The sequence below is a fragment of the Manis pentadactyla genome, chromosome 12 (assembly GCF_030020395.1).
Source record: "Manis pentadactyla isolate mManPen7 chromosome 12, mManPen7.hap1, whole genome shotgun sequence".
NCBI classification, from domain to species: Eukaryota; Metazoa; Chordata; class Mammalia; order Pholidota; family Manidae; genus Manis; species Manis pentadactyla.
In genome coordinates, this window is record NC_080030.1 from 5,096,629 (window position 1) to 5,121,694 (window position 25,066).

General features: G+C 45.2%; 1 protein-coding gene across 4 annotated transcripts in view; it reads right to left on the minus strand.

The window, feature by feature from the left end:
• SAFB (scaffold attachment factor B) overlaps positions 1 to 25,066 on the minus strand; it is a 29,986-nt gene that overhangs the window by 1,339 nt on the left and 3,581 nt on the right. For all 4 annotated transcript variants that reach the window (XM_036884412.2, XM_036884421.2, XM_036884439.2 and 1 more), the window contains 16 exons: positions 16,087 to 16,151; positions 15,800 to 16,006; positions 12,460 to 12,522; positions 9,910 to 9,937; positions 8,457 to 8,967; positions 7,983 to 8,032; positions 7,069 to 7,163; positions 5,324 to 5,473; positions 5,165 to 5,247; positions 4,744 to 4,883; positions 4,500 to 4,588; positions 2,833 to 2,939; positions 2,283 to 2,573; positions 1,027 to 1,164; positions 764 to 806; positions 62 to 180 (listed from right to left, as the gene is read on the minus strand). In XM_036884412.2, the coding sequence (XP_036740307.2) occupies positions 62 to 180; positions 764 to 806; positions 1,027 to 1,164; positions 2,283 to 2,573; positions 2,833 to 2,939; positions 4,500 to 4,588; positions 4,744 to 4,883; positions 5,165 to 5,247; positions 5,324 to 5,473; positions 7,069 to 7,163; positions 7,983 to 8,032; positions 8,457 to 8,967; positions 9,910 to 9,937; positions 12,460 to 12,522; positions 15,800 to 16,006; positions 16,087 to 16,151 (2,179 nt within the window). The remainder of the gene's footprint in view (positions 1 to 61; positions 181 to 763; positions 807 to 1,026; positions 1,165 to 2,282; positions 2,574 to 2,832; positions 2,940 to 4,499; positions 4,589 to 4,743; positions 4,884 to 5,164; positions 5,248 to 5,323; positions 5,474 to 7,068; positions 7,164 to 7,982; positions 8,033 to 8,456; positions 8,968 to 9,909; positions 9,938 to 12,459; positions 12,523 to 15,799; positions 16,007 to 16,086; positions 16,152 to 25,066) is intronic.

Here is a 25,066-nt window from a genome sequence, read left to right on the forward strand (position 1 = left end):
GGGAACCTCAGCTGGACACATGAACCCCGCCAGCTGTGTGAGGTGGGGGCGGGCCACTAACCTGGGTGGCGGAGGCAGCCCCCGGCCCTCGCTCATCCTCTTGTCGGAGCCGTATCCGCCCCACCCGTCACGGGAGTCCCGCCCGTGGCGCTCTGGGCCTCCGTGGCGCTCAGGGTAATGCTGACGTGAGAAAGCCAGAATGAAAGAGCGCTTAGATACTCACCCAGGACCCCAAGGCTGTGCCCTGCCCACAACCTTCCCTCAACCACTGATTTTCCAAGTTCAGGCTCTTTGGGGCTCAATCTAAATGTGGGGCGGGAAAAAGGGATACGTAGAGCGTATTTTCCACTGTGTTAATCCGGCAAAGTGAAGCGGCACGGACCGCAGAGTGAGCAGGTGGCTGCCCCTGCGCTGACAGCATGGTGGGCTCTTCCGTGCAGAAGTGGGCATCTAGCCAGCTGTACGGTCACGCGGTACTTTCCCACAGTGCCTGCCAGGCTCACCCAAGGCCGTCTAGCCTTCAGTACCAGTGCATTCAGTTACTATGGTGGCTAGAACCTCAGTGTCAAGGCCGAAGAGGCTTCAGAATGCCGGTCAGGAGCAAACACAAGTCACTCCAGGCGTCGCCCCACAAGCACGGTGGGCACTGTGGCCTTTTATTCTTTCTTCCTCAAGCTCACACATGAGGAGGAAGCAGTCATGTAGAAGGGAAGAGAATCAATCCTATGGGGAAAACTGGCTACAGTTGCAGCTGTTGACTTACCTGTCCTTCTCTGTCCCCCATCATTGACCTTGAACCTTCTCTCCTGAAAAAGGCAATTTAAAAGGAAACCATGAGGAGGAGGAGGACAGGTCCGTGAGCCCCCTGGGAAAACATTTCCCAAATGGCACCAGGTAATTCACACATGCTTGGTGGCTGGAGCGGCTTACAAAGCCTATGCCAACCCTAGCTGCTCATCACTGGGAACAAACCAGGACAAAGGACACTTGCATCGAGCGGGCATGGTCAGTGGGGAGCAGGCTGACCTGTCAGCTGAGTGGTCAGGGTAGCGGCCCCGGTCCCTGTGGTCAAAGTCATGGAAGCGATCCTGGCGGTTGAAGTCAGAGTGGTAGCGCTCATCCAGGGCGGCCCGCTTGGCTTCTGGCCAGTAGGCATCGTCTCGCCTAGAAGGGGAAGCAAGAAGGAACCCATCTATTTCCTCCCTAAGTACATGACCTTTGTGGAGTGGGGGAACTGAACCCGTAAACTGTCCCTGCCCCTAGGACTTCACAGGAGAATTTACTTCAGCAACAAAGTATTCTCTGCTAAATGAGCTGAAAGGGCTGGAGGGGTGACATGGGACCTGCCGGCACGGCTCTGTTCCACTTTATGCTGACTCTTCAACCTGCCCCACTTCTGCCAAGCAGAAGAGCTCTGACACCCTAACAGCAGGGCGACAGCTGAAGGACACAGGCACAAACGCCTGCAGGTGGCCTCTGGGAGCTTCACACAGCCACCAGGAGGGCTGGCCTCCATCTATCAGGACAGCAAGAGTGTCACCCCGCACTTTCTTCAGTGCACTTCTGTCTCCTCTGTGACAGTGACGATGTAGTGAAGACACCCAGCGGGGGGGACTCTCCAAAGCACTTGAAACGTACTATTTCAATACGTTTATTGTACTCCTAGTGATGCTAGGAGTACCCTAAGGACTCCTAGCATCACTACTTTGTATGAAGGCATAAAAAGTCGTAAAACAGCTCAGAAGCCCTTTACAGAAGTTTCACAAGCTTATTATACAGGGACTTCTTCACCCCATGCAGTGGAAAGAATTCTGATAAAAACAAAGTGTGGGCCTTCCCACCCACGCAGAGCACGGGTACAAGCGCTGATGCTAGCCCTGGAGGTTAGCGTTTTGCTTTCACCCCTCACATCAGTGTATCTGAGATATTAAATCAATCTCACTACTGGAATAAGCCAAAGCACACTGTTATGATGACCACAGAGCCTGACAGGGCCCAAGAGGTGCTTTATGGTTGGGGGTCACCTCCTAGCCTCACATGTCCACCTGCTGCTCAGTGTCTGAACTCCTCCCAGGAGCCGTGCTGGGACTGTGTGGTTTTCGAGGCACTACCTCAACTCCATCTCCACCGATCCCCAACCACCTGGCTCCCGACAGAGAGCGGAACACTGGATTTGCCTTCAGCAGTTATGTGCACTTTCCTTGAAGTAAACTCCACACCAGCAGACTATCGGGGACCTAACAGCTCAAAGGCCTGGGCCACCTCAGGGCGGCCTGGCTCACCGGCCGTCCGTGTCGTAGGGCCTGCGCAGCCCCGGCCGCCGCTCCTGCTCGTAGCGCAGCTCCTGCTGGCGCCGCAGCTCCTCGCGCTCACGGTGGATGCGTTCCTGCTCGCGCCGGCGCTCGTGCTCCACGTGCATGCGCTCGCGCTCCAGCCGCTCGCGCTCCATGCGCTCGCGCTCCAGGCGATGCCGATGGAAGGCCAGCCGCTCACGGGCAATCTCCAGGCGCTCGCGCTCCTCACGCTCCCACTGCGCCTGCACACGCTGCTCCCACTCGCTGCGCTCCCGTGCCCTGCAGAGCAGGAGCAGCTACAGGGCGCGGTCCCAAGGTGGCTGCAAGGCAGCCCTGGGCGGCCACACACAGAGCTGTGCCCCAGCAGACAGCCGCCTCGTCGAACAGCGGCTCGGCATGTCTACAGACTGAGCCCAGGTTGCAAATGGGCTGCAAGCAGTATCCTGCCCATGAGGACCCCGACACATCCTCCTGGGACACGGCTACCACCCATCCCGGGAGTTAACCAGCCAGCCAACGCTCCTGTACCCCAACTCACCTACGAGACTCTGAGTCTCTCGACTTCCGAGGCTCTTTGACTTTATCGAAGGACACGACAGACCGCTTCTCTCTGCTGGCCGATTTGCGATCCTGGCTCTTGGAAACCTGATTCACCAAGAACATGAAAAGGTTATGGTAGAAATGACAACAGGCAGTATCAGGTGTGTCCAGTCTAAACATCGGAAGATTGGAAATGGCAATGAACATTTAATGAAGTGATCACATAAAAAGGGCTTCTCTCCCAGGAAACTTCCCATTTTCCTTATCATAATTCAAAGTTCCAGACTTTCACCACCTTTTAATGCTAAAATATTATTCCATTGAGTACTCAATAGCGTTGCAATGAAAACAAGCATTTTCCCTCAAAACTTTCACAAGATCAAAAAAATGTTTTTTATAAATTGTCTTTTGTCCAAAATAAATTCCTTAGTCTTGTTCGTTTTATGAGTAAACATGCAGAAAGCGCCCACCTGAGGCCACTTCTGTGATGTCAGGATTAATGGTTTCTGTGATTGCATTATTTTATGAGATCTACCTATTTACCCTCTAATCTACACTTTTGTCATTTTCTACTCCTCTTTTTATTAAGGCTAAAAGATCGTAATAGATTAAAATATCTGCACAAATACAAGCAAGACTAATAGCTTCCATAATGGAAACATTAGCCTGCAAAATACCCACACCATTTAGAAGCTTAAATTGCAATGGTCTGTGCAGCACAGGGGTAACGCAGAGCCCTGAGGCCAGTGCCTGGGAATTTGGCCCCAGCTAAGTTAGGTGGGAAGGGCAGGTCACTGTGCCCATGCAAACCATGGTATATGGTGAACACCACACCAGCTTTCCTCCTGGGAGTAGGACCTGTGGTAGGTGTCTGGCAGAGGGTGCCCATGTGACCAGCCCCCAGTAAAAACCTTGGGTGCTGAGGCTTTACCGGGTCTCCCTGGGCAGAAGCACCACCCATGCACTGCTGCCTCCTCACTGCTGGGGGATGCCTCACGGCGAACACGGGGAGCCTGCACAGGCTTCCTCGGCTCTGCCTGTCCTCCCCCCAGTGGGGCACTGTATCCTTACTACTGTAGCCAATCTCAGCTCCCAATGCAACTGCAGGGGCGCCCAGAGGTCCCTCGAGTCAACTGCTGAATGGGGTGGCCATGGGGACCTTGGACCCCTATCTATCAAAGTCGTAAGGCTATCACAACTTGACCTTAAGGACATCAATAGCTGCCCGTGACACTCACAGTAGGCAGAGCCAAGTGGCGGGAACCTAAGACAGGTACCTTGTGGACCCCATGCTCTGTGGGGCACCCGCAAGGCGGCAGAGTACAGGACTGGAGCTAGGGCTCAGGATGGCTGGAAAGCAGCCTGGGGCACGTGGTTTTAAAAACGCATGACAGCACTGCCGAAACCTTAAGGGCAGGCAACAAAAATGGGAAAAACGTCAACCATCCCCAAATTTTAATTTTAAAATTAGCTTTAGAAAATGGGCAACAATTCTCATCAGAACAAAGGATAAAGGAAAGCTTTTAAGCTTTTAAATTTTAAAAATTTCAAGATGCCTACAATTTGAAAAGAACAGCAATTCCCAAAACACAAAGAAATGTAAAAAATAGAAATGTCACATGAAATAAAGTTGTAAAATACCCTAGTTAGAAAATGAATACTCACTCTCTCTTTGGATCCTGATGTTTTGACACTGATAACAGGCACACCTTTAGATTTATCCATCACTACAGTCCGCTCAGTTCCTCGACTTCCTAATGAAAGAAGACTAAAGTTTAAGTTAAGAAACAAGAAAAACCCAAATCAGAAAAAAAAAACTCTCTATGGAAACAAATCCAGTGTGTGTCGCCAAGTGATCGCAGCAAATACAATAGTGCCCACGGCGAGCCCCCACCTCTGAGCCAGCTACCTGACTTTGTGGTCCGAGAGCGCTCTAAGGGCCCAGGCTTCTGATCATCCTGATCTTTACTCTTCTCTCCACTTCCATCTTCACCCTTTTTAGCATCATCTTTCCTGTCAGCTTTATCATCCCTCTTCAGGTTTGCAGATCTATAAACAGCACCCGGAGACACAGAAGTGCGTTAGAGCAGGTATCTAGGGAAACACACCAGCCACAACTGGACTCCTGCGATGGGCACATGGGCCGCGGCAGCCCCAGCTGGCATCCACAGGCCGACCAAGATTGTACGGGGTTGCCCTCCTGCCTTCCCAATTCCCTGGGAAGAGGGACTGGAGTCAGGAGATCATCTGCACCTCCTGGTCCACGTCGTGAAGAATAAGAGGGTGAGGGTGAGGGTGAGGGGCCTGGCCCCCTCCAGGAAGAACAGTACCTGTCGCCGGTGCTGGACTTCTCTTTTTTCCCCTCACCCTCTCTTTTGTCAGAGGTTTTCTTCCCAGTAGGTTCATTTTTCGCCTGAAAAAGAGAATCAAGTGAAGAATTCCCTTATTTCCTAAAATGGTCACATCCCTAGAAGAAAATGGCCACTTACTTTCTCCACTGAGATCATTTTTCCATGGAGCTCTGTTTTGTGAAGATGGTTAATGCATTTTGTGGCCTCTTCTGCTGTGGACATTGTAACAAAGCCGTAGCAGCGAGCTCCAGGACTCCGGGCGTTTGTCACAACCTTGGCACCCACCACCTTGAAGGAAAGCACCCATATGTGGCTCAGACACAATGCCCCTGATAGACAGACCCCAATGCCCACAATGGCATCACGGTTCACGTGGCTCTCCTTGGACCCACAGCTCCCGGTGCCCTCCCTGAGATGAGGCCCTGTCACCAGGTGCCCGGCAAGGGGCAGAGGAGGACTGGGAAGGGGAATGCTGCTGCCTCACTGCTGTGACTCCGAGGGCCCAGTCTGCTCTGGCTGCTCCTCCAGGGGACCTGGATGGCAGCATGGAGGCCCAGAGAGGAGCGTGAGCTCCAGGCAGAGCCCTGCCAGCACTCCTTTAATAGCGCTCACAACTTTCTTAAAGAAACAATTCTGAATATACAGTCATGTGATATGGGTAGTCAAGGAGACTACCTATCAAAAGACAGTGACATCAGGACAGGTTCGTGAAGGACACACCGGATGGAATCCAACAGGGTGTTTCAGGCTCTACAAGCAACACCGTTACCTCCTGCGCCAGCCCCCCCATGATTCCTGCAGGCAGGCCCCAAGGTGCCAGAGCTGGTGTTTACCCTGCTAAGGCCATATGGAGCCTCAGAGCCACTGAAGGTGTCGGAGTGGCACACTCACCTCCCTCTTCAGACCTTGTCAGCCCTGGGCTCCAGGGTGCACTGCTCTGCTGAGGGCAGCCATCTGGTCTGAGGGTGACGGGACAAGGAAGGGGCCCACCTTGTGTCTCTAATGACCTCTGTAACCATGTCATATCTAGCTTTTCTCTTGTTACTTTTTGGACATCAATAACCAAGGCGAATACCACTGGTTTTCTCTGCAACAATTCGCTGAGGCCCCCTATGAGTAAGGGCCACTGCTAGGTCTTGCTGTGGCTGTCCCAAAAGCTGACTGAGGCAAGGAGCCCTGGTGGCAGCAGTTTATCTGGGAGGTGAGGCCAGAAAGCTGAGGATGAAGTGGGGGAGGCAGACAGAGGGACGGGAGGAAAGCTCACAGGTGCCCCAGCACACACAGGAACTAAAGCAGGCACCTGGGAGGGAAGGCTGGCAATCTATTGTTACTGCCACCCTTCTTGGGCTGAGAGAGGGAAGAGAAAGGTGTTGCACAGCAAAGGTGGCCAGGTGGTGGGTGAAAGCTGTGGGTGAAAGCAGGCACCAACAGCTCTGCCCCAGACACAGAGCCTGCCAGAAGGAGGCAGCACTTTTGAGGCCCTGGGGGTAGAGCTGAGGCTCACATGGGGCAGCGTCCAGATCAGCCTCACTCCACAGGCCCTGTTCGCCACTCCTTGACAGCCTCCCTTGGGCTCTTGTGCAGCCACCATCTCAAAAAAATGGTGATGGCATCTCCCCATCTCACCCTTTGCCACGGTCCCCACAGCCTCCCCTGGTTTAAGGCCTGAAGCCACAGAAATGGATTCAGGAAACCCTACAAAATCTAAGTGGTGGCTTAGGGGCCAAGGCAGGAGGAGAAGAAATACCAAGTGGGCATGGGCCCTGGGGACTCCCACAAGCCCCTCACTTTCACGGTCATTCAAAACGGTTACTGAGAGGGGGTGGTAATCTCCAAGGCAAGGCTTAGAAACAACTCCTTCTCCAGAAAACCCCAGTTCTTACCTTCCCATACTTGCTGAAAAGATTCTTCAAATCTGTAGCTCTCGTGGTAGAAGAAAGTCCACTAACCCAGAAATTTCTACCACAACTGCCACGACCTATTTCAAAAGAAAGGTTCTGGTCAAAACCACGATACCAAGATTCTGAGTTTTAAGATTAAAGTCATTCCAAAGGTGCTTTCACCACTTTCCCAGATGGCAGCGCACCCAAAGCCAGCTGGGTGTGGGGGCCTGGCCCACTGTCCTCACAGGACCCTGAGCTACATAACGAGGCCCACCTCGACTGCCAGCAATGCCACTTACAGAGGAGTCGGGGGCAGTCAGGACCTTGGGAGGTTCCCTCAGAAAGCTGCGAATGGCATTACAAAGTCCAGTGAGGCTTTTTTAAAAACATCAAACAGCCACTATCAGTTTGTACCTGCTCTGAAAGGTGCTTCTCTCTTGGGCAGCACATGCCTCCCCACCTCTCCCCGATGTGTATTCTTTTTGAAAAGAACATTCACTGACTAAAAAGGAATCTGGACCAGTGGAACTTCTTAGTTAGTGAATTTAATATAAGGCTACGGTGCTGATAAATCTGAAATACCACGTAACCCTGTGATATCTGAAACCAGAAGCATTTTTTCCATCTGCAAGTGTTACTGGGTTAAAGAATCTGCAAATCAGAGGGTCAGTCAGGACGGATGAGCTCAAGGTGCTCTAGCAAAAACAAGGGTCCACATCAGATGGCTATATTAACTCTGAGCAACTGGCTTGCTCCCTACAACCCTGAACCTGCAGAGTGAACAGCAAAGGAGTGGAGAAAGGCTCACAGGCAAATCTGCGTAAGAAACACAGTACGTCATCTAGAATCAAAACCCCCCCACTGCTGCTGAGGCCAAACCTGCTCCCAGGGACCGGGGTGCCGCAGTGGCCTACCCTTTTCCTCTTTGGAAAGCCTTTTTGTGTCCGAGTCATCTTCGACAGAACTAGAGACAAAAAGATAATGTCACTCCAAAAGGAAGCAGCAGAGCAGAAACAAACTCAAAATTATAAATATGTGCTGAGGTTGCATACCTACCCGAAATTTAGTTCTGAAAAAATGATACCCCGACAAACTTGTATTGGAAATCTGACCTAACCATAGGATTTCAGACCCACAGGAGTTAATTAATTCTGCTGGGCTAAAGATAATTAGGAAGAATTAAAGAAAACAACCATGATAGGTTGAGAAAAGAAAAAAGATTATGTAAATCAGTTTAAAATAAACAAAGAGAAACAAAACATTCTTTAGCAGTAAACTACAATTGCATCAGTCTGGCTGGCCAATTGCAGAAAAAACAGCTTATGTGTGTCATTAAACGACCAATGAAAAGGAGATAGCGTCTGGTCTAAAACTGAGAAAAAACAAACCTCATTTTCTGATCAGCGCCCTCACTGGCTGAGGACTCTTTAGGAGCCGGAGGGACTTCATTACAAGCTTCAAAAGCAAACTTCTTCACGTCTTCTTTGCTATCCCTGGGGTCTGGGCTTGAGGCTTCCTGGGGCGCTTCCGGGACCTCCTCGCTAGAGGCTTCCGCGGGCTCTGGGGCTGTCCTACTCTGCTCAACTGGCTTCTCTAGCCCTACAGGCTCACAGTCCGTCCGCGCGCCACCGCCTGTCTGCTCCGCGGGCTCCCTTTTCACTACCGCTAACAGGGTGTCTGCCTTGCTCGACTGAGCTTGTGCTGTTGACTCGCTGGCCAAATCTAAATCACCCTCTTCCGGATGGGCGCTGCCAAAAAGGTCCTCTTCCTCCGCAAGCTTTCTGTCTGGCCCCACGCTACTTGTATCCTGTGCAAATGGCTGCTCCAGCTCGGAACCTTCTTCTTTTACTGGCTCAGATTTACAAGTTTCCCCCAAAATGTCGAGTATTTTCTCATTTTCTACGGATTTAACAGGAATAGAATGGCACAAGGTTTAATTACCAGGGAAATAAAGCAATCACAAATGTGGAACTGGCACGGCTGCCACACTAACACGAAGAGAACCGCTAGCTACACAGAGATTGGAAAACCCGCGGGTACACAGTTACACTGGTTACACTACCTGCGCTCCGACCGACGGCTAGAGCAAGCCTCTACGCTACAGGGAAGAGAAAAGCATCCCAGAGATTTAACCCCCAAAACCTTCTGGCTGATTCTTGACAGTCTTCATTTCTGTCGTCGTTTATACATGACTCTTCCAAATTTAGCTTCCAAAGTCCAAGTTGCTTAACTGAATGTATCACCATTCACTGAACAGCTCAATTTCCAAATTTCTTTGTATTTCTTTTAACAGAATAGTCCACCATGAAAACCAGAATCTCTTCCATCGGTGCTCTGAGATTTGCAGTCCAGAAAGTGAACAGTATTGGTTTGGAATTCTCATGAAGAAACTCTTTCCTCTTCCGGAATCCAGTTACGTCTGAATGTTTTAAAATTTATCTCCCTACCACTACCTGCACTGCCTGAATTAAAAACCACAAAGTTAAGATACTGCCCAATATCACAAGATCTGTTTTGTGGGTACAGCGGTATCAGCTCTTAAGAGGCATGCAAACTTTTTATACGTATGTTTAAGTGCCATTTATATTTCAAAAGGCATGAGATAGTTCAGCTCTCCAATAACATTTCGCAAAATGAAAAGTTAGCCACTTTCACAGATCTGGTGATACGGCTGGGTTTCCAATCTCTATGATCCTGGTATGTTCTGGATCGTAAACCTTTATTTAGAACAATGTATACTATAGTAAGGCAACTTTTAAAATTAAAAGAATTCAAATTAGAGAAGGTGGAAAACTAGAACGGTTTCAAACCCCCACTGGTAAGTTTTTCATTTAACAGTACCTGGCTCCAAGGATGGCTCTTCAATTTCCTGCAACAAAAAACATAAATAAGATTGTGCCAAATGAATGAAACCTATGGTTTATACCAAAAACTGTTAATAACTATAAAGGGAATTTTTAAAACATAAGTTACTGTGTATCAACTACATTTTAATAAAAATAAATAAATTAAAAAACTCAGAAACTCAGAAACCCAGCAAACGGAGAACCTGCTCATCCAGGAAAGCTCACATGGCTGGGATGACACCACGTTCTCGCAACCCCAGCCGCACACCTCAGGCTACTCTCAAGGAGCCTGGGAGCCAGTCCAGTCTGCCTGGTAACCCACTGCCTGCCTGTCAACGCCATCACTCTTCACGGTGATGGACTTAGCACACGCAGACTCATCTGTCCCTCTAGTCTGAACTTGTAAATGCGTGAACGGTGTTTTTGTTTTTCTACCTTTAGTGTCTAATACAATGCCTGACACATTAACAGTCATTTTTCAGTTAATATAGCATTCATTTCTGAAAATTCACAAGCCTGAGTGAATAGACACAGATGGACAGAACCCTGTTCGCCTGGTGGGCCTCCCTGGCCCACCTGAGCGCTCTCCAGAGCACGTACTGCTCCTCCCTTTATCTCCCGCAGTCAAAGCCCCCACCAGGCCAGCCTGAATTCCTAGTACCACCCTTACTAAACCCTTCCCAGGAAACCCTGTTGATTCAGACCACTGCAATTCCTCACATCTGGTTTTATCATCTTCGGCCCCTGTGTCTATACTTTGCCACTACAGCATGACCCTGTGGCCTGAAGCCTTTAGTACTGGCTCCTCTCACTACCTCCCTCCCTGGTGGTGCACTGGCACCCCACTTCCTGCCACGTCTTCCCTTGGCATTTGACTCGGGGGCCATCTCCTTGTGGAAAGCCTTCCCCTACTGGCTCCAGAGGCTACCCCACTGAGGAGGAGGCTTCTTTCAGTGTGTGCTCCCTGCCCCAGGTTCTCTCTGCACACAGAACATTACTCTGGTGTTCTAGCCAATACTGCTGAGTACCAGCTAGGTTCCAGGCCCAAATTTAAGCACCTTACATATACATGTATTGCTCATTAGATAGCCCTAGCCGGTTGGTACTATTAGAACCATCCTTTTCATAGATTAGGAGATTGGCACAGAGTGGTTGACAAACTTGCTCATACTCATCAACAAACATAGCAGAACGAAGGTCTGAGCAAAGGCCATATGATTCAAGTCTGTGCATCAGTCCAGGCTTCTTCTCAATGCATTTTTTGTGTGTCTGTCCTACGGGGACAGGCTGAGAGGACGGAGACCATCCCCTTATTCACCTGTCTGTATCCAGGCTGACACATCACAGGTACCTCACCCCTCAGTAAAGGCACGTGGATGCCCTGCAGCACCTTCCACTGGGCACTGGCCTGTCATTCTAGGAAGCCCTAGGAAACCGCTCACTTTCCCCACAGTTCCACTTATTGGTGATCCACTTTTTTCCCACATGATGTAGTACCCCACTCTAGGAAGACAACTGCCGCAAAGGATCGTTCCAGGCAAAACGCGTATCTCTCCAAAGTTCTCCAGAGAGAAGTGACTACATTCCTGTCTTCTCTGGGAGGGTCTACGTATTTTCCAGCTTTACACGGGCATCTTTAGCCTAGAAAGATGCTCCAGAACATGACAAGACCCAGGCCCTCCTTCCCCTTCTGAGTCAGGTATGTGTTGTGTCACTTCATAGCTGAAGAGACACCAGACCTCGAGGTGAGCTGAGTTCCACCAAGTTTTCCTTAGCTGGGGTTTTGGCTCATCAGAAACAGGCCTTACCTCTGCCTGGTGGGAGCAAGTGGAGACCTTGTGCGGAAGGTGATTTGTAATTAAGTACCACAAGGTTATCAACAAAAACAAGGAAAGGCACAAAGTGACTAGGTTTTCATTTCCTCACAAAAGCTTCCACTGGAGTAAGACAGCTACCCAGGTTTATTCCAGTAATTTACATCTGCATTAGCTGGCAGAAAAATTGGGAAGAAACTCAAGACCCATATTTATGCAAATCATACCTGATATGCCCATTTCATTGGCTCTAAGACTTACTATTTACACAGATGGTAGTGAGAGAGCCAAGATGACACAGTCATCAAGAGAAATCTGTGCATTTTCTGTGAGAAAAACTTCTTGAAGGCAGAACCAGAACTCTTGAGAACAGCCCTTCCCAGCTGTGAAGTTGGTCCGGCTATGCTAGTCCCTGCACCCTCACCTGGGCCCCATCCACCTCCCTAGGGAGGGCACCCCTGCTGTCTCATCTAGCAGCCCTTCTGCACAGGATGGCCCCCAGATCCCAGCAGACGGGACACCTTTCCACCAGCAGCCAAGCCAACAAGTCCTTTACAATAGGCACGTTGTATTTGGGAAAGTGGAAAGCAAAACCCACTCTAATTTAGATGCTGCCAATGGAAAACTTGCAAATGACTTTTACTTGGAAATGTCACACAATGTCTGAAATTATTTCCAGAAACTGAAGTGTGATTTAGATTCTAAGATTATTGTGACATGCATCAATTTACCTGTAATATAGTGAAGTCAGATGATGAAGTATCTAAATTGTTTATAGTTTCTTTATCCTCTATCTGTAAAATAAATGGAGAACCGTTTATTACATCAATGATGAGGTAACATTATGGTACATACATACAATGAAAAGTAATAGCCACAAAAAATATGATTTCCCTGTGATTGAAATAAATGTTTTATGTAAATATATGCTTGCAGACCCACTAAAATACTATCAGTGTGGATTTCAAGATGCAAAGCCAAACAAAGAATAAGAGTCTAAGCAAAGCAGAAAGAAGGTGAGAATTAGGCAGCACACAGAGTGGCTCAGCAGATCGCAACACCAGGCCTGGGGCTGCTCTTCCTGCGACAATGTCCAGCTGGACTGGGGGTGGAAAGGAGCACAGGGCTGCCAACATCCAGGGGCCCGCTGAAGGCCCACCTACAGGGGGAGAACAACTGGCAGGCAGAGTTTCCATTCTAGGAGGTGGACTCCAACCAAGGGGGCAGGGGATTTCTCACACATGAAAAGGTGCTTCATAAAATCACTGTTGTGTTATTCAAAATAATTGCCTGTTTACTATAAAACCCTGAGGCTGGTATATGGCGGGTGCTGTTACAAGTATTTCCTGAGTGTGCACTGTCATTACCTTTAGGTGACTGGGAGCCACCCTTGCACCACTCCTTCCTTCCTTCCGACACAACCATCTCCAGGTAGCCTAGGCACACTCCCGAGTGCGCAGGCACACGTCCATGTCAGAGACCATCTTCTCGCTGCCTCACTGGCAGCGCATTACTCAGTACCCTGCCTTATTTTCACCTCTCCATTGGAGGCTGCTTTAGTTCATATAAATCTGCGTGGTTCGTTTAGATGGTTATGAACGGTAATACCTATATTACTGAAGTACAAATAAATTCGGGGAAGAACAGTGTTAAGCCTATGGTACTGCTGTATGCTCCGCACTACTCAACCTGGAGCCAGCAAACCTTCAATCAAGGGCCAGTGAATATTTTAGGCTTTGAGGGCCAAATCGTCTCTTTTAAGACCATTTTGCTGTTTTATTGAGGGATCAACCATAGACAGCAGCTACAAATAGGTGTGGCTGTATTCTAATACATCTTTGGCCAGTATGATGAATTTTAATCAATTAATGATAAATATTCATCTAGTTAATCCTCCAAAAACCTGTTTTTGCAAATGAGACCCAGAGAGGTTAGGTAACTTGCCTAAGGTCCCCACAGCAAGTTAAGCGGCAGACCTCTAGTCAATAGTTTTAATCCTTAATCAGTTACCAACTCATTAACAATTAATTCTTAATTCCAAAAATCATAGCAACTTAACCATTACTGATACATACATTTAGGGGGTTTCCAGGCTTTTGTTACAAATGTGTTACTTTTTATCAGAGGGGGAAAAACAGCCGTAAGGGAAAGCAGCCAGTAGTGAATGGCACGTGCTTCTGTTGCTGCTCCAGTGTTTTGGTACTCCTTTTTAGAAAGCCAGTGAATGAGACTCACCAGAAAAATAAGCAAAGTAAGATAAAATAAAGACTGCACACACTATCTGTATCAAAACGACTTAGTAATTTCTCAAAAATCAAATGTCCCGTTCAAAGATGACAGTCTACGGGTAAGATTCCTCAAGGGAGGAACAACCTAAGACAGGCACAGTCGCAGGGGGGCCATCAGGTGAGAAACTGGGGATCAACGGAGGTGAGGCTTAGAACCTCACCCCCCCTGTTCTGAGAGAAATCTTCTGCATCTGTGGATGTTTTATTGCCCTTGTCTAGCTTGGATTAACACAGTCTACAGGCACACACCTGATCATCTACATTTGCTCTCTTACAACACTAAACTATGTTTTCTACCTTTATCTTGTATCTACCTACCACTTCAGCATTTTATTAAAAATAATAATAATAAAGAGAGAAATGTGGTATCCACATATAAATCAAGTATAAAAATCAAATGAATATTCATATTTGAACTGATTGTTTATAGTTCATAATGCATGAGCAAAACCGAAAGTTTCTGTGATGACTGCCCTTGTACTGTTCACTATGTAACTTATTCATTATGTAAGAATTTGTTCTACATGTAAGAACTTGTTCGTTAGGCTTCAGAAGATTGGAGACTGACGAAAATTAGGCTTGGGGTGGATTAATGATTGTGCATTGAGCATTGACTCCCCTATACAGAATTTTATTGTTGTTAACAACCATTTGATCAAAAAATATGAGAGATGCCCTCTCAAAAAAAAAAAAAAAAAGCACACACTTCCAATTGTAAAATAAATAAGTAACCGGGATATAATGTATAGCATAAGGAATATAGTCAAAATATTGTAACAACTTTGTACGGTGATAGCTGGTAGCTAGAATTATCATGTATATAAATGTTGAATCACTGTGTTGTACACCTGAAACTAATGTGATACTGTGTCAACTACCCTTCAATAAAAAATAATTATCTACCAAAAAAAAAAAAGATGACAGTCTGCTACCTCTAAGGATACCAAGAATCAGTTCCAAGAGAACACGCGAAACTCTTCTGGAGAAGAGCAAAGCCAGTCGACAGGGGCACACAAGAAGGTCTCCCCTGAAACGACTCAGAAGACACACTCTGCAAGAGATCTGCACATGCATCCTTGTAGAAACAAGCTGATAAATCGAAGGCACCAAGACGATGTGGTCTACGAGTTAGGTACCTGGACTCTGGGATCAGCTGGTCTTCATTCTTTATAAGCTGTGTGCTGCCTGGAGCTGTTGACCCTTTTACTTCCCAAGCCTCTCGGCTGGAATCAGGCACACCAGCAGCTCTGTGTTGCGCTGTGGTTAGGCCAATTAAGAGCCACGATGCCTACTGCCTGGCAGAGTCCAATGAATACTACTCGTTAGAACTGTGTTATAATTTGGTTTGTTTCTAACAGGAAAAACACCCAGGCTTCAGAACAATGTCAAAGCTTAGCACAAGGCTGACTCATAGGAGAGCACAAACAGGCTATTAACAGGAAAAGACTCACTTTCAAGCTCTTTCTATTCCAGCACTCTTGAGGCATCCAAGCCATAACACCATAGATGACCTCCTGTAAGGATGGTCTTGAACAGTGTCCCTGAAATGTTTAATGCTGCATTATGCAGATGGTAGCATATGCTCCTGCTCTTCACGAGACACCACTTTTCAATGAAACAAAGTGCTGTTTTCAAAATCAACTGAATGGTACATGGAACAGATGAGCCATTATCCTGAACTGGCATCAAAAGAACTTGATTCCAGACAGAAAACACATCATCTGTTATATCTGAGGAGCTGCTATATTCCAGTACATTCCAGAGACTCTGCCGAGTTACCTACAGAATGTTCTTGAAGCTGCTCAGGAAACTCTTTCATATCTCCCTCGACTAGCTCTCTACTGTCAGCCAGGGACTCGGGGAGATGATCAGCATCCTCATCTTCCACACAATCTGCAACGCTGCCATTATCGATTTCTGCTTCATCCAGCACGCTGATATCCATCATGTCAATGTCCTGCAAGTTCTCCAGACTGGTTTCAGCATCCTCCTGTGACGAAACAAAGTAAGCACCACGTGACTGCTGCGGGTCCACCCGGCCCAGTCACTCACTGACAAGGCTGCACGTACCTGTCCGTCTCCAGAATTTTCCTCCAGTCCGTTATCTTCCACACCCTCTTCTTCGGGTTTACGCCCTGAAGAGAGAATCGTTTCAGCATGACATCAGTTTTAAGTATTTTCCAGAAGCAAGGACTTTCACTTTCATAGGCCTTGAGCACTACAAAAGTGGACACCTAGAACAGCTGTGGCCTTCCCTGTGACCCAGGAATGGGAAGGCCATTATGGACAAGGGAGCCCCTTCCCACGACAGGCAGAGGCTCTGTTCTCACCAAGTGGCCGTGAAAGCACAGGGAGCTGGCAATGAGCTGAGCCGAGGCAGATCAGACCTGTTTTAAGGCCTGGCTTTTGTGTCAAGTGACTTTTGTTGTCGGGAGACAGATCACATACAAATGTGTTGCTTTCTACTTAAGTAACAAAGAACGTGTTTTCCCACAGAAACAATGACATAAATTGAAACACAAATAAGCAGAGAAGCCATTCACAATGTTACCTACCACCCAGAGTTAGCCCCCATGTAATCATGTACTGACACATACAGATAGCCCCATGTTTTGCTATGTATGTTCTACGATTGTAAAAATGGCACTGTGCTACCATTCTGTAATCTTTTCACTTCATGTTAACATATTTCCATATACTTTAGTGGCTTTATACAGATACACCATCATTGATATGATTAATATGTCTGGAAATTTCAGAATGCTTACAAAGATGAACATCCTGGTAATTATTTTTGCACAACGGCAATTATTCTAGGTCCTATTCCTAGAAACACATCCCCAAGACAAAGGGATGTTTTTAAGGCTTTTATTAAACAAAATAAAACCCCCCACAAACCCACAATACCATTAAGAGATCCCAGAGGCGGTGACTATAAATCATAGAGGTCCAGCTAGTGAAAAAAAGTGCCAGTCTTTCTAAAGCTTTGTTAAAATCAGCCATTTTTCTTTCTCCTTGCCAACATGCTAGGCAAAAAAGGACTACTTGTTTTAATCTGAGTTTATCTGATTGCTCAGGTTGAATTATTTATTGTTGGTTATTTGTAGTTTCGTAAAAATTTCTCTTACATCCTTTCTCCATTTAAAAAGTCTCTTCCATTTCTCACTTTATATTTGCCATATATAGAACACAATCCCCACCCCACCCCCACAGTTCTTCCCCCATCTCTTAACTTTATGGGTTTTGGGTAAATTTAACTTTCATGTAGCCAAGCCATTAACTGGCTTTTACATATAAATGGTTCTTACCAAACTTCATGTTTATAGGCCCTTCTCCACACTAAGACCACATAAATATGCCTTCACCTGTTTTTTATTTTTCTTTCATTTTTTTACATTTAACTTTTTCAGTTTTGTGCTGAGACAATTTTCCAAATGGCTGTTCCATTTGGAAACTGGTTTCCCCACACCATGTGCTAATCTTTTTTCTCCTCACTCATGTGAAATGTTGGTCCTGCTCATCATTAGATACCTTTATATGCCTGGGACGATTCAACATTTCTCCTCCCTTCCACTGACCTCGTATTCTTGTTCCAGTTTTAATTTGTGGAAGTACAGTATTTCTTAAAATATAAAGTATTGAGATTAACTAGGAAAAAAGGAAACTACGAGAATGGCTTAGCTTCAGGTGTGTGTTCAGGAGGTTAGTAAATTTAAAAATCAAGAAAATATGAGTAACATTAAGAGGGTGAAGACATTTTCAGGCTCTTATTTCACTTATTAGACAACTTTGACTCTGTTTTAAAAAATGAGGACATCGTTTTCCTAACTCCCTTCACTTAACCCCTTAATATTTCAAAGCAATAGTTTATAACATTCACAAGCTGTTCTGCAGACAGCAGTTCACACAGAGGGCAGGTATGTTGGCACTTTCATCCCAATAGTATTTATGTGGTCATTTGCCTTTATTTTTTACACAAATGCTAAAATGAGTTAAAAAAATAAAATAAAATGATAACAGACAGCTGAAGCAAAATGGAAATTCACAAAAAAAAATGATATTTTTGGTCTCAAAAGCAGGCTTGCTAAAATTAAACTATTTTCAATGTGAAGAATAAATGCTAAGTATGAAACACATGAAATATACTGTGGAGACCATGTCTCAAAAGCACAGTGCAGGGTAAGGTGTTTTGGAGCTACAGCTCCTTACACGAAGGCGGCAGGAAGGGACACTCACTGGCCACCCCTGCTCGGCTACAGTACATTCCTGCGGCAGAACCTCAGGAACACACTTCCTACAAGGTCCTTCTCTCAATGTGAAGATCATTTTTCAAAACTATTGTTTTTTTTTAAGTAATAAAAGGGAAATAGACACTAACTTGCCTGTATTTAATGATTAATCTCCGAAGAGCATAAAATGTAACATTTGGGGAGGTGGGTGACAAGAACCCAGACCTAATCATTTATACTGTAACTGAGGCTAAAAAAAACTTCTCAGGGATAAAAATTTCCTTATAACAAGTGTTATCTGGTTTTTCCATATTCTAGTCTCAATTCATGTTTTCAGGAGTATCTCATCAAGGAACAGAGGATCATAACACTAACACTAGAATCTAACACATTATTACAGGCAAATAGCCTTGGTGGCTGGCCGGGAACCCCCCATCACTACTGTATTCCTATGGCAGAACATGCCTAGAGCTTCTAATTGTCTGGAACTCAACCCAGTGGTCAGTGTAATATGCCAGGAAGATGCACCAGCAGCATTTCCACAGATTTATTGTATTTGACAAAGTTGATGACATTCTAGAATATATACACTGGTTTCTGTGTCCAATCCTATCCTAGTTATTTGGAAACTCAAAGTTACCACAAACTTGTCACCCCGTTTACACTGTATTTCTTTCACAAGAAAGTCAGGTCCATCAAGCAAAATCAATCTTCCATTTCACAACCACCTTCCGCCCTGGGCAGTAGGCACAAGGGCACTGCAGGCCCACCCCTCCCGGGGGAATTCTTCCAGTAAGAAGTGACAGGACAACATCAAGAGAAAAACATGATCTACCATAATATCCATACAAAACGCGCACCAGCGCTAGCTGTTTATCGACAATCACTATCCTGGTCATCATCACCTGCTCTCAACTTCTAACACCAGGTTGTTTTATTTCCTGGGTGGCTTTGTGTGGAAGGGTAGAAACAGCTCATCACGAAGACCAGTGAGCGGCACTTGGGGCTTCAGGGCCACTGTGGCATCTACAGCTGGAGAAAGGAGGTGCCTAACATCCATCTTGCAGGTGGGGCAGCGGCAAAGCATGCTGCCCTCTGGTGGTTCAAGAACCCAGCTCTATTTAACCTGCTTTTCCTCGCCTTCATTGTCTCTCTAGATCTGATCTCTTCTTATTGGATGGTACCTCTACTGGGAATTTAGGCATGTGTTTGGAGTGAGCAGCAGGAGAGAACAACACACTTCTCTCTGAATTCTTAGCCTTACCAGTATTGTCTCCACTGAAACACAGTACTGTAAGAATTATTTTTTTAAAAATGTATCACGGGGAAAAAAAATTCCTATTTTAGGAAAGACGCCCTACTTTCCAAAGATGAAAAACAATGAGCTTAAGCCAACACAAAATTAATGTGAATGAAAAATAGCACTCTGGCAGAAACTAGACTGAAGTGCCGTCTTTAGTGCGAAGGGAGAAGGTGCCCCTCAAATCCTTCCTCCACAGAGTAGTGACACCCTAGCTGGCAGCCTCCGGAAGCAGGAAGGTACTCTGCTCTTGCCCCTGCACCTGCTCCCAGGCCCCCCTTACGTATGATTCCATCTTCTGTTAAGCTTCTGCCTCAGAGATTATGGCTAAACTCACCTGTTAGATGGTCTACACTGCCTTCTGCTGAGATTCCCCACAGTACTCCACATGGCCTGCTGCATATGTGGGGAGGCCATGATTTTAAAACATTTGATTACACAATTATGTAATTAAACACATACACTCATTCAAAGATTCATACTCATTTTCACTGTAAATTTTACTTTGCTAATAAAAGATTCACCTTCATAAATATAAGGAACAAAGCTAGTCTTCCTTCTCACCACTGTACTTGTAAGAGGTAACCATTGTTATCAGGTTCTTCAAAGCGTTTTCTTGGGCATTAACATGCACATACAAACAGAAACAGATGTGTCATGTAATGAGACTGCACGGGGCACACACTGCTGTTACTTGCTCCTGTTACTAACAGGCCCTGAAATGCCTTCCTGCACTACACACTGATCCACCTACATCCTTTACTCCACTCTATAATGTTCCTTTGTTTAGTTATTTCCACCTCAAGGTTATTACCATCTCCAACAATTGCCATCTCCTCAGCCCCTTGACAATGTGGGATATTAGGAACGGTGTAAACTTTTACCAATGTGACAGAAAAAAATGACATTTCTTTATTTTTATTTGCTTTCCTTTCAATCATTAGCAAGGGGAACTCTTTTTGTATATAGGCCATGTTTGTTTTTTCTTTTATCTGTGAACTACTTGTTCATAGTCTCTATTCTTCATCAACTGGACTATACTCCTTACTGGTTTAGATGCTGTAGTATTTTTTCCCAGCCTATTATGTGTTTTAATTATTAATGGTATCTTCTGTCCAGAGACTACTTGCACATAGCCAAGTGTCCGTTTTAGTCTCATTTCAGGTCTTTCTTACCACTATATTCCACAAGTACTATTTCAGCTGGAATTTCTATTTTGAGTGGAAGGAAGTTAAGAATAGAGCTTCTCCCCCCACCCCCACCCCCTCAGATAAATAGCCAACTGGGAAATCCTTGGTGCTACCTCAAAATGAAGAAATCCTGAAACGTTCCATTGTTTCTAATATCCTGTTGAAATTAGAGCAAGTCTACATCACTGGTTTTTCTAAATCCTAGTTTTCTTGTGCATTTTCTTTCAGATTAATTTTAGAACAAGTCCCAAATTTTCTTTTTAGATACTCTGGGGGAGAATTGACAGCTTTTTGATATTAAGTCATCCCATCTGGGAAAATGTAGCCATGTCAGAAGTCTTGAATATTTCCTTGAGAGGCTTGATTTACTATTTAAGAAAACCATGTGTATATACATACATACATAAATATACACACACATATATATATATAAAAAATGTCCACCAGTCAATTTCTTGCTTAAGTCTTTGACTTGCAGATGATGACGTTGCCACCTCAAAAATCCAAGAATCAAGTGATAATTATAACTAGCTCTTGAGTTTGGGAGATACACTGTTCATATTAAGACAATGCTTTATTTTTTCAGTTTTTTCAAGTTGTCATTGGCTTATTTCTGATCGTTTCACCAGGATTTAATCACGTGAGGCATATTCAGCCCAACAGACCATACAAACCCAGCGCTCATCTAGAAGGAACTGCCATTAGTAGCAGAGTCCCACTCTCCACGGAAAGGAACAAGGATGCCTGGAAGAAACAGTCAGTCCCCACCTGGGGTGCAGGAAGGGAAAGCGTAAGAGACCACAACCCCCTCTTGAGCCCAAGTGTAGCTAATGCTGCAAGACTGATACAGACATGTCAAGAGGACTCAGGAGCCCGCTTAAAGAGCTCTCACTGGGACAATCTGAGTGTCAAAATTAGTAATGACCATGAAGAAAGGTAACCTACTGAATATAACAAGAATCCTTCAGTTCATACTGATAAATCAGAGAGAAGGGCAAGCTATCCCTTATGGTAGAAAGCCAACTGACAAATGCAGAAGGAATAATAAATTTAGAGAAACTCTACTGGACAAGAATCAGTGGATGATGAAACGGGTTCCTTCATCTTTAATGAGGATGACAGGGTATTCACATGTCTCAAGTTCTCTTCCTCCTAGATACATTTACAAAGGACAAGAGAGTAACTTTCCAGTGAAGAAACCAGACCAACACCTCTTTTAAGTCAGTTAGTGAAATGCACACCACGTGCCTTTGCAAAGGATGCACGGAAGTCCAGTGAAATGCCGACCAAAGTGTACAATTGCGCCTAATCATGAGAAAACCAAACCAACCAACCAAACCACCCCCCTGACACACAAAAAAAACAGACTTCAAAATAAATGGTCTGTACTCTTCAAAAATGGCAATGTTACAAATCCAATGACAGTCTTGGGAACTGTTCCAGATTAAAGGAAACCAAAAAGACATGACAACTGAATGGAGAGCATGACCCTAGATTTTTTTCCTTTTGAGCTATAAAAAACATTATTGAAACAAAGGACTGCATCTAAGTAAGTTCTAAGCTTATGTAATAGCATTGCATCAATGTTACTTTCTTGCTTTTCCTAACTATGGTTATGTAAGGGCCTTGCTTTCAGGCACTCCTGCAGTAGGGAGGGCAAAGGGGCCCGTGTCTGCAACTCACTCTCAATTATTTCAGGAGAAATACACACAACATCCATGCACAAAGGGAGAGAAGGGGGAGAGGAAAGAACAAAACAGAGGTAAACTGCTAACATTTACGGAATCTGGGTGAAGAGTATATGGGTCTTTCTTCTATTACTTATTCTTGCATCTTTTCTTTATGTACGAGATTCTGTCAAAATGAAGAAAAAATCCAGCAGCACAGGATCAGGTGATAGCTTAAAGCATACACGCTGACTTCGCTTTTCCAGTTAATTTTACTTCACCAGTAATTATTGTAAAAGACTCTGGTATATGAATTACTGGTGTAAAACTGTTTTGGAGGAGTAATGAAATTACATGAGATATGTTTTCTAGGATTATGATGAAAATAATCAGTACAAATCATTCTGAGTGTTCATAAAACAGATCAGAAGAACTCAATTAAATCGTGACATCTAATAGTTAAAAATAATTCACTAGAACTTACAGGTTTGCCCTCTCAAATAGTAAACTGTACTGCAGAGTTCCACAACAGAACTAATTACACTGAGCAAACCAGACACGTTTGTACCAAATGGTTCTAACATACCTAAGGTTCTAGAACAGGAAAAACAAATCTATGGTGAAAGTCATCACAATTGTTTTTTTGGGTGGTGGTGGTGTATGTGTGGGACTGGGAAAGGGCATGAGAAATCTAACAGAAATGTTCCACTTTTTGATCCTTACTTACCTCACATCACGTGAAAAAATAAAATAATAAATATTACTCTACAATGTAGAATATTTTTTTATAACTTTAAAGCAAGGTGGGACTTTTAAAAGCACAGTATAAAATCTGGAAACCACATATAATAGGTTGACAACACTGCCTGTATTAAAGATTGACACCTTAATGACCTAATAGCACAAACAAGTCAACAGACAAACTGGGAAAAAAACAATTGCAACATTTAATAGAGACCAAGCCCTCAAAAGTCAGTAAGACAAACAACCCACCAGAAAAAGGGGCAAAGAACATGAAAAGGCAATTCAGAGAATACAGAAATACAGACACCAAGCATCAGAAGCTTCTAAACAGTGAAGATAAGCAAATGAAAACTTAACCTGTGGAGAAATGCAGTAAGTACAATTAAGTATTTTTCTTTTATGTAAGAGGCAACATTTAAGAAGATAAACAATATTCAATGTTAAGTGAGAATTTAAAGAAATAGGCATTCCCTGCCATTGTTGGTAGAGAGATCAACGCAGCCTGTTGAGAATGATTTCTCAGTGGCTGTTTCAAAATAAAATACATATATCCTTGACCCCAGAATTCGATTTCTGGTTCAATTATCAAAAAATATATCCTTTTAACTATACAGAGATACTTCTGGTTCATGGCAGCACTGATAATCAGAGATGCGGAGTAAAAATTGGAAAAAAACACAGCAGTCTAGTAACAAGACTAATGAGCTAAACTGGGGCACGTTTGTATGAAGGAGTACTACAAACAGTTAAAAAAGAATGAAGTCTTTCTAAAATATACACACACAGGTATGAGCCTGTCTTTACATATTTACTTTTAAATTACTGCATACACACAGAAAAGTCTGGGAAAGCAGGTCCAACCTTCTAGTAATGTGTTACCTCCTGCCTGGAAGGGAGGGAAGGAACTTTATTTTACTTAATGCAAGTCTGTATTTTTAAATACTTTAGTTCAAGCATTCCTTTTTTGTTGTTAAAAGAAAAAGAAAAGCAGAAAAGGAGATCCATAGGCTCTCCTCCCCGCCACAACCAGCTGTTGACTTTCCAGTGCTCTTTGCCTTGACAAAGACACTGACGCGGGCAAAGCCAAACACACACAATGTACCACAGAAGGGACTTCAGTCCAAAGCGAGGTGACCGACTGCTGCTCCCCCAGAGCTCCCAGTACACAGCAGAGCTGCCTCTTAGACATCTCAGACCCAATTCTGCCTGCTCCCCCCACCTCCCTCGGGTAATATGAATATTTCATTGTTTTGGGGCCCAAGCAACAAAGCCTCCAATTACTAAGGGATCTTCCAGAATAGTCCAAATGCCCAGTTTTAGCAGATTCTTTCTTAGAATAGTTGAATGTTACTGAATTGAATTACTGAGTAAATACCAAGGGAGAAGACAGGCAAGACACGGCTCCTGTCTTCAACAATACGGTTATGCCACAGGTAGGATGACGAAGTGTTAAAGTGAGGTCTAAGGGACCCAAAGGCCGTGGCAGAGCAGAGGGCTGAAGGACAGGGGTTGCTGTAGGTGGGATCAGGAGTCGTCTCCTTGATGCACTAGGACTTGACAGCAGACAGATGGGGAAGAGGAGGGGTGGAAAGCATAAGCTAAGGCACAGGGGGCCAAGAGAGTGAACCACATTTTCAGAGACTGATTAACTCTCAGGATGTAGAGAGGAAGGTGGGGGAGGAGAATGGAGATTTGGGGGTCAGGCAGTGAGGCAGGTTGGTAGTGCCATGTGGAACGTGGCTTTCATGCAGTAGGCAGTTTTTGAAAGCAATGTCTGTAAAGTGACAACTCTGTTTTGGCCAGGTGGTATTTAAAGGGGGAATTATTTTCTGCAAGTTAGAGCAACTTGGAGAGGAGACTCAAGCAGTCCTACATCCTATTTAAAGACAGTTAAGGGTCCGGATAAGCAAAGGATGCTGA